Source organism: Oncorhynchus mykiss, chromosome 25 (genome assembly GCF_057628025.1).
Source record: "Oncorhynchus mykiss isolate SJ-2025 chromosome 25, ASM5762802v1, whole genome shotgun sequence".
Classification (NCBI taxonomy): Eukaryota; Metazoa; Chordata; class Actinopteri; order Salmoniformes; family Salmonidae; genus Oncorhynchus; species Oncorhynchus mykiss.
Window position 1 is genome coordinate 28,912,724 of NC_143046.1, and position 21,437 is coordinate 28,934,160.

The window sequence follows — 21,437 nt, forward strand, 5'->3', positions numbered from 1 at the left end:
ATTTATAACTGTTTGTCAGTTAATGATGGTCTGGGCAGTTCAATGCAGTATTCTCACCCATTTTCATAATTCATGGTTGGCTTTTTACTTAACAACAAGCTGTCACCAGGCTCCTTCCTGTCTCTCACAATCTCTGTGGCCGGCTCAGCAAATAGGAAGTGACAAGGCTGACAGGCCTGCCAGTGTGGACGGCGAGTGGAGAGCCAAATGTCACACCAGACCCTGTCACAAGTCCTTTGTCTCCACTTTAATGAGATTCCCAGCTTTCAAATGAACCTAACTTGTGTGTGTGAGCCACTAAAATCACTTTCTCACTGATTAGAGCTGCTGGCGGCCGTGACTTTTATTTCTGTGGGTGACGGTATCCGTCATTAGCACATGTGGTACCTATTATTGTGTACTCAATAGTCTGCTGCAACGGCATCAATATTAAGCCTTAACACCTTCTTCTTTTTCTCCTTCTTCTGCTTCCTTCTTCTTCTCCTTCTTCTTCTCCTTCCTCCTTCTTCTGCTTCCTTCTTCTTCTCCTTCTTCTTCTCCTTCCTCCTTCTTCTCCTTCTTCTCCTTCCTCCTTCTTCTCCTTCTTCTTCTTCTCCTTCCTCCTTCTTCTCCTTCCTTCTTCTTCGCCTTTCTCCTTCTTCTTTTTCTCCTTCTTCTGCTTCCTTCTTCTTCTCCTTCTTCTTCTCCTACCTCCTTCTTATTCTTCTCCTACCTCCTTCTTATTCTTCTCCTACCTCCTTCTTATTCTTCTCCTACCTCCTTCTTATTCTCCTTCCTTCTTCGTCTTCTTCTCCTTCCTTCTTCGTCTTCTTCTCCTTCCTTCTTCGTCTTCTTCTCCTTCCTCCTTCTTCTCCTTCCTTCTTCTCCTTCCTCCTTCTTCGCCTTTCTCCTTCTTCTTCTTCTTTTTCTCCTTCTTCTGCTTCCTTCTTCTTCTCCTTCTTCTTCTCCTACCTCCTTCTTATTCTTCTCCTTCTTCTCCTACCTTCTTCTCCTTCGTCTTCTTCTCCTACCTCCTTCTTATTCTCCTTCCTTCTTCGTCTTCTTCTCCTTCCTTCTTCGTCTTCTTCTCCTTCCGTCTTCTTCTCCTTCCTTCTTCGTCTTCTTCTCCTTCCTTCTTCGTCTTCTTCTCCTTCCTTCTTCATTTTCTTCTCCTCCTTCTTCCTTATTCATCTTTCAAGTTTAATGTTGGTGTGCAGATCAGTTCTTTAGGTACATTACCACGATATGCTGTTTGCCTAAACATTGCAGGGACCTCCTATAGAAAAGCAGAAGGAGTGCTAGGTCAGTGTGGTGGGCTGGGGCTGTGAAATGGAAGTCTTTGTGATGTGCAGCGCTTGCATTGTACGGTGTTGATGGAACATTTCACTTTACAGTCTTTGTTGACAAACTCGTCTTAATTAGCCATAATCTCAATTGGGGTTTGGCAAATTAGCTATTTTCTGAATCAAGTGTTCCCTCAGCACACGTGGCTGGCTCTTAGAAAGTAGCAGCAGCAGGGTAGAGGTTTTTTTTCAGACTTGCTTACACGCAGCTGAGGTGCATGTTTTTATTTGTATTAATTTTGTTTTAATTAAGTCTAAACAGAGTGCACACTTGTTGTGGAAAAACAGTTATTTCAGATGAGAGGAGTGCATGATTTTACTGGGTGACTGTAGAGTAGTTTTGAATTTCCCAGAGAACCCATATTTCTCACTTCAAAGCTTATTTTAGTCTGATGCATTTTGATGTTTAAAAGAAATATGTAATATGAATATGTTGAATACTTCAACAATGAGACTTAGGCCCACATGTCAACTCCAATGAGATGAATAGTCTAATTCCTCCAACTAATCCCCTAAAAGCGTTCTGGTTCTATTAGAAAGGCAAGGCGGGAGGCTGTAACAATCTGTTTGAGAGATGGATTGAAATGTTATTTTAATCCTATTGCTGCCAATCATATTAAACTATTTTGCCTGTCGCGCTACTTTATATCCACAGTGCTGCCATTTCAGCAGGGCTGAGAGTATTGCACGGCACCTTAATAGCACTTTGATAGATAAAACATGTTTTCCTTTGACAGAAATATCACTTCGGAGAATGATTTTGTCAGGGCACCTAATTCTCAGTCCTAGCAGATTGGATATTGCCCAGTGTGTGACTCATTGAACCCTCAGTGGAATTGGATTTCTTTTCTGCCTTCCTTTGCTCCCAGATTCCACCACTTAGTTCCACCACGGTCGGTGTTGCACTCAGTGATCATTTGAATGTGCACAAGGTGCACCAAAGCTCGTTTACTCAGGAAGCAATCTGCTTTTGAATTAAGAAAGGCACTTTAATCCACCAAATTAATTACTTCTACACTTGTACTTGAGCTAACAAATACGAACATTTTGTTTTGTGATTTTTCTTCCACAATGCTTTAAGCCTGAGGGTTTTCACTGTGTTTTAATTTGATGTTGATATTGGGGTGGCAGGTAGCCTAGTGGTTAGAGCGTTGGAGTAGTAACTGAAAGGTTGCAAGATCGAATCCCTGAGCTGACAAGGTAAAACTCTTCTCCTGAACAAGGCAGTTAACCCACTGTTCCTAGGCTGTCATTGAAAATAAAAAAAATTTTCTTAACTAACTTGCCTAGTTAAATAAAGGAAAAACAATATATATTCTAGAATCACATCACCAATTCACTCTCAGGGAAGGATCTTACATATGGAGGAGAAAGTGCATTTAATCGTACACAAATCCTGGAGGAGTACAGTACCTTTCGTCTTTGATATATCACTTTAGCTGTCATCTCAATCCTTAACCGACAAGCTTTCATCCGACTGGTGCATTTATTGCGGCGACGACTCAACCTTATTAAGAACCTTTTGTAGCTTAGATCTCCACAGCTTGACAGGAGAGAGACTCACAGCAGCTCACAGCATTAGTCATAAATATAATTAAACAGAAGATAACATGAATCTTCCCAGACCCACATTGTGACAGTTGCATAAGCATCCAGTGTTTTACTGCATAGTGTATGGCTGGCATCACCATAAATTACAATCTCCAACTAGAAAATGAGCACTGTGGAATGCAGGAACACACACGGACGATAACGTTATGGGCTAAGGCATACACACACACATTTATCTAGTTCCCGGTAAAAACACCTCCATTCGGTGTGAGATCTCCCCCGAATACAAACAGGCAGGCAGATACACCCACACACACAGGCAGACACACACACACATACACACATATACACACATACATACATACATACATACATACAGTGGGGCAAAAAAGTATTTAGTCAGCCACCAATTGTGCAAGTTCTCCCACTTAAACATATGAGAGAGGCCTGTAATTTTCATCATAGGTACACTTCAACTATGACAGACAAAATGAGAAAAAAAAATCCAGAAAATCACATTGTAGGATTTTATATGAATTTATTTGCAAATTATGGTGGTGGCTGACTAAATAGTTTTTTGCCCCCCCCACTGTACATACATACACACAGATGAACGGGAAGAGACAGGTTGAAGAAGGATCCCTGTGGAACACTTTTGACACCTTGTGCAGTCCATGCCTTGGCAAATTGAGACTGTTCTGAGGGCAAATGGGGGTGCAACTCAATATTTCTAATGTTTTGTACACTCAGTGTATGAGGATATTGTGATGAACGCTGTCATGTATCATTGAGCTTACTTAGCTCTATTAGGTTCATAAGGTGATGTTGAGTCGTTATGAGATAGACCTTGATATATTTACAGAGCGAATGCATAGATCACAAATGAATCTCCATTGGGACTTACTAGTGACAGTTACAGTACAGCTACCCTATGCCAGGGGGCTAAGAGTGGAGGAGGAGTGAAGCCAGAGGGGCTCTTCGCTGGAGAGACTATCCACACTGTGGGTCCTTGTGGATCTCCAACAAAATGAATGGCACTCCAGCCCCACCCGGCCACTGAATGTCACCTCTGAAGTGAGAACCTGTGGGGAGAGGGCAGGGGCAAAGGTCACACATACACACAGACACACACACACACACACACACACACACACACACACACACAGTCATCACATAGTCAGTTGAAGGTTGACTGCTGCCCCTCCAGCACTTCACAGAGCTTAGCACACAGATACTGTATATGAATAAAACATGTTCACCTGATGTTAACGACGCATTGAGAAGAGTGTTGGGTGAAAGTGCTCCAATAACATCTCTTCTGCACCGCCAGGCAGTCAGACAGCCTTAAATAGGGGATAATGACTGCTAATGCTAATGGGGGTCTAATTTCAAAATGCAGAGCTCTTCAGTAACCAACGCAGCAAGGGCAGAGCGCCCATAAACTTGTCATTGAAATAGTGTTGGAAGGATCACAATTGAGACTGGAGGGTAAAATCTTTCGGTGGGAGAGTGGAGGTGGAGGTGTAGGAGGGGGGTGGGGGAACATATCCTCTCTCCTGACTGCTCTTCTTGGTGGCTCGCGTCACAAATCACATCCAAGGACCAGTCAGAGCTGGGAGGGCTGCTGTCACTTTCAGGGGGAATATCTCCACTTTGACAGCCTGTCTACTTTGTGCGTGTGCCTATGTGCGTGTGTGAGCATGTTTGTGTACTTTTGTGTGTGCGTGTGTTAGCATGTGCGAGCGTCTCTCTCTCTCTCCTCTCTCGCCCCTCTCTCCTCTGTCCTGTGTGAGCAGCAGTGGATTCAGTAAGCTCTATGGCTGCTGTGTTTTCTCTTGACGACTCGGTTAGCTTAAACCGGTGGCCGTTGGGGGGGATGTGGGATGTGGGGTACAGGCCAGTAGAGAAGGGGGTAATGGCACCGCTAACCCCCATCAGGCAGCTGCTACAGACATGTGGACACACACACGCATACACTGGATCCCCCCCACAAACTGTACCCCCTGGAAGCCCATTCTCTAACTCTGTGTTGGCCTGACATTTAGTTGTCCTAGCCAAAGTTGTGTTATTAAACTGTGTCACAAATCCGCAGCCACAGAGTCTTAAGCCACTACCCAGTGGAAACTGGCTGTGGTGCGAGGGAGATTTGTGCTGGGTGTCACTGTGTGTGTTGCTCAGCCCTGTGTGTTGTTGCATGGTGGTCAGTTCTTCATTATTCCCAGATGGTTGATCAGGACCCATTGGTGGTTCACAGCCCTTTCTACTGGTTTAAGATTGGATTATGGCATTAGTCTTTTGCCAGTCACTTTCTCTGTTCTGGAAGGAGAGGAAGGAGGAGAGTACATACCCAATCTCAAGCAGCTATGCAGTTGAACCCATGTGAGAGCTCCAGCCCATTGTTTCTTCTCCAAAGAGGAGGGTGTGTTGTTTCGGCAGTGATGTCACAAGGCTCCCTTCGCTGTTCATCTTGAAGGGCCATAGGGAAATTCCTAAAAGCTTTTGATAGACCACAGAACAAAACCTTTTGGGAACCACTGCTGTAGCCTGTATGTCACTGAAGGGCATTGACCGGCTGGAACCTGGGCAGATGGCCTTTTCCAGTGCCAGTGGGTAGGAGTAGAGGACCAGGTTGGTGTGATGAGGAATGTGCAGTGACAATAAGTTCATTGACCGGAGAGGGAGCCTCTGTCTCTCTGTGTGTCCCCACCACACCCTCATCACCAGTCATCACAGCATTCTCTCCATTCTCTGCAGCCTGTAGACAGGACAAATGTCACTCTGGCAATAGTGAGGAACCCCTCTTAAAATCACAGGAACTTCAGTGTGAGAGGAACACTATCGTAGCACTGCTGTAGCTCCTGGAGGGATTCTCTCGGTTGGGATTCTAATATATCAAGGTAAGCACGGTAACTGTCAACTCTCTGTTATGGTTTCATAATGAGAGTGAAGTAGTGTAGATACTGTATTGCTGCTTGTCAGAGAGACTGATCTGAGAAAAGTGGTGGTGTTGAAACCTGGAGATTATTATCAGGGTGTTGTATGTACGCGTACAGAAGGAAGTTAGAACTACTGTCACTTCTTTGATCAGCTGGCAGTTTTATCTGCGTAGTTGAACAGTTGTCGTCTCTCTGGGAGATGAGGTAAAGCTGTTTATCTTATCTTGGATTGTCATTGATCTGATTTATTTCTCATCTGGGGAAAATACTGTGATAGGAAAATGACATATTTACCTGGTTTGTTTGATATTAATAGTTAGCAATTAATACTTAGCAAATAGGGCATTTGTGTTCTGTTTACTTCTGTGTTTTCATGGGCTCCACTCTAGTTCCCTGTAGCTAATCTGGGTGTATGGTCACTGGAGATGGCTTGAGCTGACAAATGAGTTAAAGACTGCATTATATAAACAAGATGTGGTGGGTGTAACTGAGATCGAGATAGCCAGGAGGAGTTTAGAACAATTCCTAATTGTCTCTAAATCATCCTTGCATCTGGAAATCTAAGCCAGGGAGGGGTTAAGAGAACAACCCACTTGCAATTATTATACACATTTTTTAACCTTTATTTAACTAGGCAAGTCAGCTAAGAACGAATTCTTATTTACAATGATGCCCTAGGAACAATGGGTTAACTGCCTTGTTCAGGGGCGGAATGGATTCGTGGATTCGATCTAGCAACCTTTCGGGTACTGGCCCAACACTCTAATCACTAGGCTACCTGCTGCCCTAATAATACAAAATAACGACAGGATGAACCCAGAGTGGTTTATGATGCTCCTTGGTCTGCATAAGGGGGGTTGAATCAACCATGGCTGAACATTGTTAGTGTCAGCTATATAAAGTACTCTGCATTTGTGTGAAGGTTAGGTTACTCGGTCCAACACTCAAGGGTGGGGGGTCGACCAGCCTCATTATTATAATTCATCAATATTAAATAAAGATGATTGTTTGAAGAAATGACCCAATCTCTCAGTACTGAATTTCCATGACAATACTCGAAAGCTTTTGAGTATTCAGTTCAGAAAGACATGGTCAATTGGTGCAAATATATTAAAGTACAATAATTAGGTTACTTAAGACAAAAGGAGGTGGGTGGTTGGTTGGGGAGGATGGGTGTGCGTATAACTTGACTGTTTAGTAACCCAATTGTTGTGTGTTTGAAGCACGTCATGGACAACTTTAGGATTTTTAATTTTTTTTAAAATTTTACCCCTTTTTCTCCCCAATTTCATGGTATCCAATTGTTGTAGTAGCTACTATCTTGTCTCATCGCTACAACTCCCGTACGGGCTCGGGAGAGACGAAGGTTGAAAGTCATGCGTCCTCCGATACACAACCCAACCAAGCCGCACTGCTTCTTAACACAGCACGCATCCAACCCGGAAGCCAGCCGCACCAATGCGCCGGAGGAAACACCGTGCACCTGGCCACCTTGGTTAGCGCACACTGCGCCCAGCCCGCCACAGGAGTCGCTGGTGCGCGATGAGACAAGGACACCACTACCGACCAAGTCCTCCCTAACCCAGGCGACGCTAGGCCAATTGTGCGTCGCCCCACGGACCTCCCGGTCGCGGCCGGTTATGACAGAGCCTGGGCGCGAACCCAGGGACTCTGATGGCACAGCTGGCGCTGCAGTACAGCACCCTTAACCACTGCGCCATACAACTTTAGGATTTCAGCTAGGATTTTTGCTAATTAGCAACTTTACAACAACTTATTACTTTTTAACTACTTTGGTAGCATGTTAGCTAACCCTAATCCTAACCCTAACCATTTAGCTAGCATGTTACTTTAACTAGCTTGTTACCTAACCCTTAACCCTTAAACCTAACCATAACCTTAATCCCCACCTAGCTAACATTAACCACAACAAATATACAATTGTGTAATGTACAGTACACTAATGTGTTATGAATAAATTAAATTGTCTAATACACACAAAAATGAGCTGTGAAGAAAATTGTGTAATACACACGAAAGATGACGGTCCCTGTCACAAATGTCTAATAAGTAATTAAGTAATTTGTATTTCACAATGAACTGCGTTGATCAGCTAGGTTTTGAGGACACCTTGGTGTTTTTATTCAATTCAGTCTAGGTGAGAATCCTTGCCAAAGAAACTAAATAAATACAGCCTAGTGGTGCAGCACGAAGTGAAGAGCTTACCGGTAAACCCCAGTGCTCCCCACACAGGCTCAGCCCTCTTGGGAAAATGGGAGAGTGCTTCAGCGATTATCAGATACCACACTCGTCAATAATACATGTCCAGAGATGGACCTGTACAGCGTATGAAACTCATGTGTCCATTTGTGAAACATGAGTTGATGGTATGTGTCGTTGAATTACTCTGTGTGTTGGGGAAGTGCGTCGGAGAATGTTGTTTGTGTGTGTGTGCGTTGGGGAATGTAGTTTGTGTGTGTGTCCATGATTTTCAATGGTTTGTGTGTATGTGTGCATCACTCTTGTGTATGCATGAGTATGCTGGTCCGATGCTGGTGGTCCTGCCTGACGCAGTTGCCAGTACTGATGCCAGTGCTTGTCTCCGGACTGGACACAGAGAGGAGAGGAAGGGAGATAGCCCAGGCCTGCCCAGTGTTCTGGCATCCCGAACACAAAGCTCCCCTTCGTATGGTTGGAAAAAACGCCTTCCTCAGTCAAAGCTATAAACAGGGGCGCAGTTCCACCGCTACTGCTGTCGTTGATGGCCTTTCTGTTGATTCAGCTCAATTTGCCATCAAGTAAACAAACAAAACATGGTCACTCCGCTTCATATCGCTGTGTTGTGTGTTATTACGGTCCGTCTGTGCAGTCATAATTGCTCAGCGATATTAGGCTAAGATGGGGAAAAGGTCCTGTTGGCTGCTCATTGCTGCTGGTGATTTTAATATGTTTAATAGCTGGAGTTCCAGTGAGCCTGTGTGGCTTGTAGGTATTAACAGTATCTGAGCTCCTATCCACATAACTGAAGAACCATGAACAGAGAGGATTAATCATCCAGCCAGTGGATTATACAGAGGAGGAGGGAGAGAGAGATGCTGATTCATACAAAATTGAGAAATTGCCCTTGAACAAACAGAGGGCTGTCTCAATAATGAGAGGCAAGCAGATAGAGGAGAGAGAGAGAGGGGGAGAGAAAGAAGGAAGGAGAGAGAGATGGAAGAGAGAGGAGAGAGAGGAGAGAAAGGAGGGAAGGTAAGAGAGGAGAGAGAGAAAGAGGAGAGAAAGGAGCGAGAGAGGGGAGAGAAGAGAGAAAGGAGAGAGAGGTGAGAGGGGAGAGAGAGAAAGGAGAGAGAGAGGAGAGAGAGAGAAAGGAAAGGAGAAGAGAGGGGAGAGAAAGGAGAGAGAGGAGAGAGAGAGAGAGAGAAAGGGTAGAGAGAGGAGAAAGAGGGGAGGGAGAGATGGTGAGGGTGATATATGCTTAAACTCTTAGAAAATAGGGTTCCAAACGGGATGTTTGTCTGTCCCCATTGGAGAACCTTTTTAGTACCAGTAGAACCCCTTTCAGTTCCATGTATAACTATTTTCTCCTGCGGGGAAAGAGGCGTTGTTGTGCGCTCTTCACAACTGTCTTAATGTGTGGACCATGATAGTTCCTTAGGGATGTGGAGACTGAGGAACTTGAAGCTCTCAACAGGTTCCACAACAGCCCATTTCCTGTAGTCCATGATCAGCTCCTTAGCCCTTCTGACGTTGAGGGAGAGGTTGTTGTCCTGGCACTACACTGCCAACTCTCTGATCTCCTCCATGTAGGCTGTCTCATCATTGTCGGTGATCAGGCCTACCACCGTTGTGTGGTCTGCAAACTTAATGATGGCCACACAGTCGTGGGTGAACTGTGAGTACAGGAGGGGACTAAGCATGCACCCTTGAGGGGCCTCCGTGTTGAGGGTCAGCATTGCGGATGTGTTGTTGCCTACCCTTACCACCTTGGGGCAGCCCGTTAGGAAATCAAGGATCCAGTTGCAGAGGGAGGTGTTTAATCGCAGGGCCCTTAGTTTAGGGATGAGCTTAGAGGCCACTATGTTGTTGAATGCTGTGCTGTAATCAATGAACAGCATTCTCACATAGGTGTTCCTCTTGTCCAAGTGGGAAAGGGTACTGTTGAGTTTAGTAGAGATTGCATCATCTGTGGATCTGTTGGGGCGGTATGCGAATTGGAGTGGGTGCATTGGAGTGGGTCCAGGGTGTCTAGGATGATGGCGATGATGTGAGCCATGACCAGCCTTTCAAAGCATTTCATGGCTACAGATGTGAGTGCTACGGGGCAATAGTAATGTAGTGAAGGTATAGGCGGTGACCTCCTAGAGGGGAAGATGATTAGACTTGATTGGAGATGAAGAGAAAGCTCCCTGACAGCTCAGTGGCCAGACAGAAGAGATGTCACGACCCTACAAACACTGTCTTATCACTTGCCTAAACTGATGCCATCACAAACCTGACAAAGGTTTGGATGTATCCACGTGTATTGGTTCACACATCCAAGTGTAGACGTGTCTAAGAGTAGGGCTTTGAATTTCTCTTGGTTAGGTCACAATGTTCAGATAAAACGCAGTGCCCCATTTATGAATGCACATATGATCAGGGTTGGAGTCGATTTAATTTAAATTCCAGTCAATTAAGGAAGTACACAAACATTTCAATTCCAATTTTCTTCATGATTTTCAATTAGGAAAATTCCAGTCAACTTTTGGAGTTGACTGGAATTTAAATGGAATTGTCCCCAACCCTGCATATGATATAATACGATGTGATTATATGTTACGATGCAATGTTATAGAAGCTGTAGAAGCTATAGAAGTTATAGAAACACTGTCACCACCAATAAATCCACGATAATGGAGAATTTCAATAGTAATTTTTCTACTGCTGGCCATGCTTTCCACCTGGCTACCCCTACCCCTGTCAACTGCCCTGCACCCCCACAGCAACTCGCCCAAGCTTCCCCCATTTATCCATCACCCAAATCCAGATAGCTGATATTCTGTAAGAGCTGCAAAATCTGGACCCCTACAAATCAGCCAGACTAGACAATCTGGACCCTCTCTTTCTACAATTATCTGCCGAAATTGTTGCAACCCCTATTACTAGCCTGTTCAACCTCTCTTTCGTATCGTCTGAGATCCCCAAAGATTGGAAAGCTTCCGCGGTCATCCCCCTTTTCAAACTGCTACAGACCTATATCTATCCTACCCTGCCTTTCTAAGGTCTTCGAAAGCCAAGTTAACAAACAGATCACTGACCATTTAGAATCCCACCGTACCTTCTCTGCTATGCAATCTGGCTTCCCGAGCTGGTCATGTATGCACCTCAGCCACACTCAAGGTCCTAAACGATATCATAACTGCCATTGATAAGAGACAATACTGTGTAGCCGTATTCATCGACCTGGCCAAGGCTTTCGACTCTGTCAATCACCACATTCTTATCGGCAGACTCAACAGCCTTGGTTTCTCAAATGACTGCCTCGACTGGTTCACCAACTACTTCTCTGATAGAATTCAGTGTGTCAAATTGGAGGGCCTGTTGTCCGGACCTCTGGGAGTCTCAATGGGGGTGCCACAGGGTTCAATTCTCGGGCTGACTCTCTTCTCTGTATACATCAATGATGTCGCTCTTGCTGCTGGTGATTCTCTGATCCACCTCTATGCAGACTAAACCATTCTGTATACTTCTGGTCCCTCTTTGGACACTGTGCTAACTAACTTCCAGACATGCTTCAATGCCATACAACACTCCTTCCGTGGCCTCCAATTGCTCTTAAATTGAAGTAAAACTAATTGCATGCTCTTCAACCAATCGCTGCCCGCACCTGCCTGCCAGGTCCAGCTTCACTACTCTGGACGGTTCTAATCTAGAATACGTGGACAACTACAAATACCTAGGTTTCTGGTAAGACTGTAAACTCTCCTTCCAGACCAACACTAAGCATCTCCAATCCAAAATTAAATCTAGAATTGGCTTCCTATTTCGCAACAAAGCATCATTTACTCATGCTGCCAAACATATCCTCGTAAAACTGACCATCCTACCGATCCTCGATTTCGGCGATGTCATCTACAAAATAGCCTCCAACACTCTCCTCAACAAATTGGATGCAGTCTATCACAGTGCCATCTGTTTCGTCACCAAAGCCTCATATACTACCCACCACTGTACGCTCTTGTTGGCTGGCCCTCGCTTCATACTCATCTTCAAACCCACTGGCTCCAGGTCATCTACAAGTCTTTGCTGGGGAAAGCCCAGCCTTATCTCAGCTCACTGGTCACCATAGCAGCACCCACCCGCAGCACGCGCTCCAACAGGTATATTTCACTGGTCACCCCCAAAGCCAATTCATCCTTTGGCCGCCTCTCCTTCCAGTTCTCTGCTACCAATGACTGGAACAAACTGCAAAAATTGCTGAACCTGGAGACTCTTATCTCCCTCACTAACTTCAAGCACCAGCTGTCAGAGCAGCTCACAGATCACTGCACCTGTACATAGCCCATCTGTAAATGGCCCACCCAACTACCTCATTCCCATACTGTATTTATTTTTTAATTTAGCTCCTTTGCACCCCAGTATCTCTACTTGTGCAGAAGATGAATGTGCATCTACCATTCCAGTGTTTAATTGCTATATTGTAATTACCTCGCCACTATGGGCTATTTTATTGCCTATGTATATACATACATATGTATACACTTTTTTCTACTGTATTATTGACTGTATGTTTGTCTATTCCATGTGTAGCTGTGTGTTGTTGTATGTGTCGAACTGCTTTGCTTTCTTGGCCATGTCACAGTTGTAAATGAGAACTTGTTCTCAACTAGCCTACCTGGTTAAATAAAGGTGAAATAAAACATTTAAATAGGCTAATGTGTGTGTTCTGTGTGTTTGTGTGTAGCTGCGGGGCGACCAGGGTGGCCGGGATGCCACTGTGTGCCCTGCCAGTCCACGGTGGATGCTGAGGGGCAGGAGGACGGAGTGGTGGGGACGAAGTGTAGCAGGCTGGGAGGGCACCACACATCTGGAGACATGAATCTCTGCTGGAACGAGATCAAACGCAAGTCCCACAACATCCGGTAAGACGTTGCTTACAATGGAGTTCAATGGGGTTAGGATTCTCCTTCACATTGAGTTTCAATGGGAGTTTTATACATGTGTTTCAATGGGAGTGTGTTTTACATTGGGTTTCAATGGAGGTAGGATGTGTTTTAAATTGGGTTTCGATGAGGGTAGGATGTGTTTTAAATTGGGTTACGATGAGGGTAGGATGTGTTTTAAATTGGGTTTCGATGAGGGTAGGATGTGTTTTAAATTGGGTTTCGATGAGGGTAGGATGTGTTTTAAATTGGGTTTCAATGGAGGTAGGATGTGTTTTAAATTGGGTTTCGATGAGGGTAGGATGTGTTTTAAATTGGGTTTCAATGGAGGTAGGATGTGTTTTAAATTGGGTTTCGATGAGGGTAGGATGTGTTTTAAATTGGGTTTGAATAGTATGCATGTGTTATACTGTATACTGGGTTTCAATGGGAGTGTGATATACACTACATCTCAATGTGTTTAAAATACCATTTACTTTAGGCAGTGGGAGAGTATCAACAGAATAATTTCAAGAAAACACACAACGTTTCAAAACCCTGCTGTCACAATGTCGGGGTTTGAAACATGCTGTGCAAACAAGCGTCTTCCAGCCACTCTTTCATGCTCCGACAATTGTGCAGTGTTGATACTTCTACTATCCTCTGTGTACCAGCATTTCTAAGCTGTTGCTCTGATTTGTTCACTGCTGTTCCCACAATTAGAAAAACATTGTCTCAATAAAGTGCTGTCACGTAATGAAATATTCGCAGACACATCTCCAAGTGAGCCTATTCATTATTAATAATATGTGGGTTAATACTGAGGTCTGCATCTGCAAAACAATTAGGAACAACTGTAGTACTGCTTTGATGACTAATTGGAAGGCGCCCAAGCTTGGCATGTCATTGGTATGACTTTAATTCAGCTGGCATCCTATTTACAGGATTGGCCTCTTTAATGACTTACTTGACCCTCATCATCCTGGTGCTTCCAGCAGGGACATGTGGGGATATTCGTTAAGACAGTTCCCCCTGCAGCGTTTTGTAATGAGATCACTCATACGCACGCACGCATACAGGCATACACGCACGCACCCACACACACACACACACACACACACACACTCAACCCCTTCTGACGTCATTTGGCCCACAGCGAGAGAGAGCGAGTGAGAGAGAGAGACAGATCACTACGGTCATGTCTTTAAAGTAGTGGAGAGCGAGTGCTAAGAGATGTCCCTGAGAGATGTGTACAGGACTGAGTGCCAACTCCTGGACAACTGGAGGTTGGTTTATCTATTGGCTTGTCAGGTTTTGATGGATATGTTGTGGTGGAACTTCTGTTCCAATGGCAGAGGTAGGAGGAGGAGGAGGAGGAGCTAAAGGCTGGCCAAGGCCTCTCTTGCTTCTCCTGCTCCTGCTTGTCACCATAGAAACCACACTACAACCCCTAATCTACTGCTACTGCCTAGCACCATGGTCCTGTATAGGCTAGCTGTGTAAGCTATTACTCACTTACTTGTGAATGCTCAAAGCATTGAAACACGTTGATAAGCCTTAGCCTTAGTCCAACATCACCAAGCCTGGTAATTCATAGAATCTGAAGGTCGACATTAATATATATATATATATATATATATTTTTTTTTTTCAGTGTGTCACACCAGTAGAGGTAATTATATATTTTTTCAACAAAAGAGAGTCTAAGGACTAGACGGAGTACAGTCTGTTATTGGTGTTGTGTTTATTATACAGTTACCGAGGCGATGGTTGTTTGCTTGAGGTGTGTCATGATTAAGAGTCCAATCAGTGAAGACACAGCTCCATATGATAAATATTCTGTATGCATAATGTGGCATAATGAACTCTAAATGATTATGGATGTGAATGGGAAAACACTTCACATCCTCAGGCACGTTGATTAAACAGGTTTAGATCAGATGAACTGCTACACATTAGCCCCTTAGAGTCAATCTAAGTTACACAACAAAACAATCCCCATCAAAATCCGTCAGTTTAGGCTCGAGATATCTGTTTTTTTGCATTGGATGCGTATCAGTTCATCGCATCCGCCAGTGTCTTACTTCCTTCATCTGTGGTAATAGCTGGCAGAGCTAGAGCGGTGTTTGTCAGACCATGAGAAAATCGATCTTTTCACAAAAAACGCCTGTAGTGTCCGAACGATTTGACTTACAAACTAGCGTCACGGGACCCGTCTGAAGGTAACCAGTTGTAACGGCTGTCTTCCTCTGACGAGGAGGAGTAGTAAGAAGGATTGGAGGACCAATGCGCAGCGTAATAAGTGTTCATATCATTTAATTGAGTAATGGAACAATTGAACAAAAAAATAAACTACCAACGAACAGTCCCGTAAGGTGAATGACAAAAAAACACTAAACAGGAAAATAATCACAAACAACTCAAAAGTGAAACCAGGCTACCTAAATATGGTTCTCAATCAGGGACAACGATAAACAGCTGCCTCTGATTGAGAACCATACCAGGCCAAACACAGAAATCCCAAAACATAGAAAAAGTAACATTGACAACCCACCCAACTCACGCACTGACCATACTAAAACAAAGACATAATAAAAGAACTATGGTCAGAACGTGACAGTACCCCCCCCCCCCCCCCCAAAGGTGCGGATTCCGGCCGCAAAACCTGAACCTATAGGGGAGGGTCTGGGTGGGTGCCTGCCCGCGGTGGTGGCTCTGGCGCGGGACGTGGACCCCACTCCACCATAGTCCTTCTCCGCCTCTTTACCCGCCTCCGTGGCCTCTTTAACTTTGGCGACACTCGCCACCGACCTCGGACTGGGGACCCAAGCCACGGGTCCCGAATGGACTGGAGAGAAGACATAATAAAATAACTAAGGTCAGAACGTGACACCAGTACTGGATTTTTTTTAACTAATAGAAGTATGAAGGTAGTTTTGTTAAATATGTGTAAAAATATATATTTCCTGAGTTTGTTTTCCTCCTAGATTTAGGACTGACACTTCAAAACCTTGTTTCTTATGATTTATCTTTTGACTATATTTTTGCCATTTATGAATGTGTTATTCAATGCTTTTCTATGGGCTTTAGTAGTAAAGGCCAAAATCAATATTTGTTACATTTTTATTTGTTATTTTTTTAAAACCCATTTCGTGGAATCCAATTGGTAGTTACAGTTTTGTCTCATTGCTGCAACTCCCGTACGGACTTGGGAATGGCGAATGTCAAGAGCCGTGCGTCCTCCAAAACACAGCCCAACCAAGCCGCACTGCTTCTTGACACAATGCCCACTTAAATCAAATCAAATCAAATGTATTTGTCACATACACATGGTTAGCAGATGTTAATGCTTGTACTTCTAGTTCCGACAATGCAGTAATAACCAACAAGTAATCTAACCTAACAATTCCAAAACTACTACCTTATACATACAAGTGTAAAGGGATAAAGAATATGTACATGAAGATATATGAATGAGTGATGGTACAGAACAGCATAGGCAAGATGCAGTAGATGGTATCGAGTACGGTATATCCATATGAGATGAGTAATGTAGGGTATGTAAACAAAGTGGCATAGTTTAAAGTGGCTAGTGATACATGTATTACATAAAGATGCAGTAGATGATATAGAGTACAGTATATACATATACATATGAGATGAATAATGTAGGGTATGTAAACATTATATTAAGTAGCATTGTTTAAAGTGGCTAGTGACATATTTTACATCAATTTCCATCAATTCCCATTATTAAAGTGTCTGGAGTTGAGTCAGTGTGTTGGCAGCAGCCACTCAATGTTAGTGGTGGCTGTTTAACAGTCTGATGGCCTTGAGATAGAAGCAGTTTTTCAGTCTCTCGGTCCCTGCTTTGATGCACCTGTAGCGGGGTGAACAGGCAGTGGCTCGGGTGGTTGTTGTCCTTGATGATCTTTATGGCCTTCCTGTGACATCGGGTGGTGTAGGTGTCCTGGAGGGCAGGTAGTTTGCCCCCAGTGATGCGTTGTGCAGACCTCGCTACCCTCTGGAGAGCCTTACGGTTGTGGGCGGAGCAGTTGCCGTACCAGGCGGTGATACAGCCCGACAGGATGCTCTCGATTGTGCATCTGTAGAAGTTTGTGAGTGCTTTTGGTGACAAGCCAAATTTCTTCAGCCTCCTGAGGCGCTGCTGCGCCTTCTTCACAACGCTGTCTGTGTGGGTGGACCAATTCAGTTTGTCTGTGATGTGTACGCCGAGGAACTTAAAACTTACTACCCTCTCCACTACTGTTCCATCGATGTGGATAGGGGGGTGCTCCCTCTGCTGTTTCCTGAAGTCCACAATCATCTCCTTAGTTTTGTTGACGTTGAGGGCCGTCACCTCCTCCCTGTAGGCTGTCTCATCGTTGTTGGTAATCAAGCCTACCACTGTAGTGTCGTCTGCAAACTTGATGATTGAGTTGGAGGCGTGCATGGCCACGCAGTCGTGGGTGAACAGGGAGTACAGGAGAGGGCTCAGAACACACCCTTGTGGGGCCCCAGTGTTGAGGATCAGCGGGGTGGAGATGTTGTTACCTACCCTCACCACCTGGGGGCGGCCCATGAGGAAGTCCAGTACCCAGTTGCACAGGGCGGGGTCGAGACACAGGGTCTCGAGCTTGATGACGAGTTTGGAGGGTACTATGGTGTTAAATGCTGAGCTGTAGTCGATGAACAGCATTCTCACATAGGTATTCCTCTTGTCCAGATGGGTTAGGGCAGTGTGCAGTGTGGTTGAGATTGCATCGTCTGGGAACCTATTTGGGCGGTAAGCAAATTGGAGTGGGTCTAGGGTGTCAGGGAGGGTGGAGGTGATATGGTCCTTGACTAGTCTCTCAAAGCACTTCATGATGACGGAAGTGAGTGCTACGGGGCGGTAGTTGTTTAGCTCAGTGACCTTAGCTTTCTTGGGAACAGGGACAATGGTGGCCCTCTTGAAGCATGTGGGAACAGCAGACTGGGATAAGGATTGATTGAATATGTCTGTAAACACACCAGCCAGCTGGTCTGCGCATATTCTGAGGACGCGGCTGGGGATGCCGTCTGGGCTGGCAGCCTTGCGTTTAAATGTTTTACTCACGTCGGCTGCAGTGAAGGAGAGTCCGCATGTTTTGGTTGCGGGCCGTGTCAGTGGCACTGTATTGTCCTCAAAGCGGGCAAAAAGGTTATTTAGTCTGCCTGGGAGCAAGACATCCTGGTCCGTGACGGGGCTGGTTATCTTTTTGTAATCCGTGATTGACTGTAGACCCTGCCACATACCTCTTGTGTCTGAGCTGTTGAATTGCGACTCTACTTTGTCTCTATACTGACACTTAGCTTGTTTGATTGCCTTGCGGAGGGAATAGCTACACTGTTTGTATTCGGTCATGTTTCCAGTCACCTTGCCCTAGTTAAAAGTAGTGGTTCACGCTTTCAGTTTCACGCGAATGCTGCCATCAATCCACGGTTTCTGTTTTGGGAATGTTTTAATCGTTGCTATGGGAACGACATCTTCAATGCACTTTCTAATGAACTCGTTCACCGAATCAGCGTATTCGTCAATGTTGTTGTTGGACGCAGTGCGGAACATATCCCAGTCCACGTGATGGAAGCAGTCTTGGAGCGTGGAATCAGATTGGTCGGACCAGCATTGAACAGACCTGAGCACGGGAGCTTCTTGTTTTAGCTTCTGTCTGTAGGCAGGGAGCAACAAAATGGAGTCGTGGTCAGCTTTTCCGAAAGGAGGGCGGGGGAGGGCCTTATATGCGTCGCAGAAGTTAGAATAGCAATGATCCAAGGTTTTACCAGCCCTGGTTGCGCAATCGATATGCTGATACAATTTATGGAGTCTTGTTTTCAGATTAGCCTTGTTAAAATCCCCAGCTACAATGAATGCAGCCTCAGGATATGTGGTTTCCAGTTTCCAAAGAGTCAAATAAAGTTCGTTCAGAGCCATCATGTGTCTGCTTGGGGGGAATACTGTATATACGGCTGTGATTATAATCGAAGAGAATTCCCTTGGTAGATAATGCGGTCGACATTTGATTGTGAGGAATTCTAAATCAGGTGAACAGAAGGACTTGAGTTCCTGTATGGTGTTGTGACCACACCACGTCTCGTTAACCATAAGGCATACGCCACCGCCCCTCTTCTTACCAGAAAGATGTTTGTTTCTGTCGGCGCGATGCGTGAAGAAACCAGCTGGCTGCACCGATTCCCATTAGCGTCTCTCGAGTGAGCCATGTTTCCGTGAAGCAAAGAACGTTACAGTCTCTGATGTCCCTCTGGAATGCTACCCTTGCTCGGATTTCATCAACCTTGTTGTCAAGAGACTGGACATTGGCGAGAAGTATGCTAGGGAGTGGTGAACGATGTTCATGTCTCCGAGGCCTGACCAGAAGACCGCTTCGTTTCCCTCTTTTACGACGTCTTTGTTTTGGGTCGCAGGCTGGGATCCATTCCGTTGTCCTGGGTGGAAGGCAGAACACAGGATCCGCTTCGGGAAAGTCATATTCCTGGTCGTACTGATGGTGAGTTGACGCTGCTCTTATATTCAGTAGTTCTTCCCTACTGTATGTAATGAAACCTAAGATTACCTGGGGTACCAATGTTAGAAATTACACGTAAACATTTTTTTTTTTAAACTGCATAGTTTCCTAGGAACACAAAGCGAGGCGGCCATCTCTGCCGGACGCCAGCCGCACCAATGTGTCGGAAGAAACACCGTACAACTGGCGGCCGTGTCAGTGTGCACTGTGCCCAGACATCACAGGAGTGGAGGACATCCCTGCCGACCAAACCCTCCCCTAACCCGGACGACGCTGGGCCAATTGTGCTCCGCCCCATGGGTCTCCCGGTTGCGGCCGGCTGCGACAGAGCCTTAGACCACTGCACCACTCGAGAGGCCCCCAAAAATCTATATTTGATATATTTTTTTTATACCTAAAGCGGTCCTAAAATTCTAAATCAAATACTTTAGCTAAATGATCCATAGTATGAACATCTTAAAACAATTCTAAATATCAGTTTAGCACCCCTCCTCTCCCACAATGTCTTAGACAAAATAATTTACCCTTACAATGTAGAGTACATAGATCTTTAGGAAAAGGTTACTTGGTTGAACAAGACCATTATACTACCTGTGAACAATACAATTCATAGATAATTGATGGCTGAATAATCTGTTGCCTTTCTGTTTTGCCTAAATTCTCATCATCATCATCATCATCATCATAATACCAAAGTTTATAGAGGTAGTCTTTGTGATGTCCTTGAAACAGTGGGCTATTGTTCTGGTGGTGTGTGTGTAACACTGCCGTGCTGTGTGCAGTGGCCTATGGAGAATGCCCTCTGGGGGTGACGTGGGTGGCAGACTGGCACGATGGGAATGTGTGTGCCCATGGAGGGAGGGACACATGGCATGGCTGGGATGGTTTCAGAGTGCAACTCGCCTGCGCTTGGATATACTGTGTGGGGGCAGGGCCAGAGACTCTGAGCCTGTCTCTGTTCTCCCTGTTCTGTCTGGTTAATGGCAGGGCTCTCTTTATTTCTCTCTCTCTCTCTCAGTAGTTCTCTCTCTTTTTCAGTTTCCCCTTTCCACTGTCGTCTGTCTTTTTATCTCCCTCTCCTTCTCCCCATCTCTCTCCCTCTCTCCCTCCCTCCATTGTCCTTGGCACCCTTCCTCCCCTTCTCTCCTGGCAGTGCCCCCTATAGTCAGTAGGTGTTAACTACAGTGGCCGTGTTGCGCCCCACATTATCTTTCACCAGCTCTTCCCTGCAGCACTTCCTCAACAGGCCCTGTTGAGCTACAATATTAATGATACCTGAAAAGACTCTCTGTCCAACATTACTAGGGGTCAAGGGTTAAACGAGCCCTCAGGCCAGTGGGATGGTAGAGGTGGGAATAACTCAAACATTATTGGACCATTTCAACATCAATCATCCAGTCAGATGGTGTGGCTGGAATGTCATTGTCAGTAGATATGAAGATATTGTCAGTAGATATGAACATATTGTCAGTAGTTTGTTTAGTGTTAGAGTGAGATTTTGGTAGCCTCTGGGTTGTGTTTAGGTTTTCTTGTTGGTTCCCTGATGGGATGCCTCGCTTAACCATGTTTGTTGATGTTAGGGGTTTGAACAGTTGGATTTTGTGCAGCTCTCTTCTATATGAACAGTTCAGACCTTCCCCTTAAAGTCCTGTATCGGGTTCAATACCCATGTTCCCCGTTGATGACCTGCAAAGAAAATCAGCTGGCAGGTGGAATGAAAACATTCTTTCAACCTGCAGGGCAGGCTCGTGGTTCAGAAAAAATTACAGTGCATTCGGAAAGTATTCAGACCCCTTGACTTCTTCCACATTTTGTTACATTACAGCCTTATTCTAAAAAAAAAAATGTTCATCCTCATCAATCTACCACATAATGACTAAACATTTAGAAATGTTTGTAAAAAATAAAGAACTGAAATATCACATTTACAATATTATTCAGACCATTTACTCAGTACTTT

General features: G+C 44.9%; 1 protein-coding gene across 2 annotated transcripts in view; it reads left to right on the forward strand.

Annotated features, from left to right (window-relative positions):
* The first annotated feature begins 5,173 nt into the window (after window positions 1-5,173).
* The window catches only part of LOC110504439 (dystrophin-related protein 2), a 98,083-nt gene continuing 81,819 nt past the window's right edge, over window positions 5,174-21,437 (forward strand). Inside the window, exons 1-2 of one of the 2 annotated variants that reach the window (XM_090219597.1) lie at window positions 5,174-5,770; window positions 12,756-12,933. In XM_090219597.1, coding sequence (XP_090075723.1) covers window positions 12,887-12,933 — 47 coding nt within the window. In that variant the 5' untranslated portion in view covers window positions 5,174-5,770; window positions 12,756-12,886. The remainder of the gene's footprint in view (window positions 5,771-12,755; window positions 12,934-21,437) is intronic. The other variant, XM_090219596.1, reaches the window with a different exon arrangement.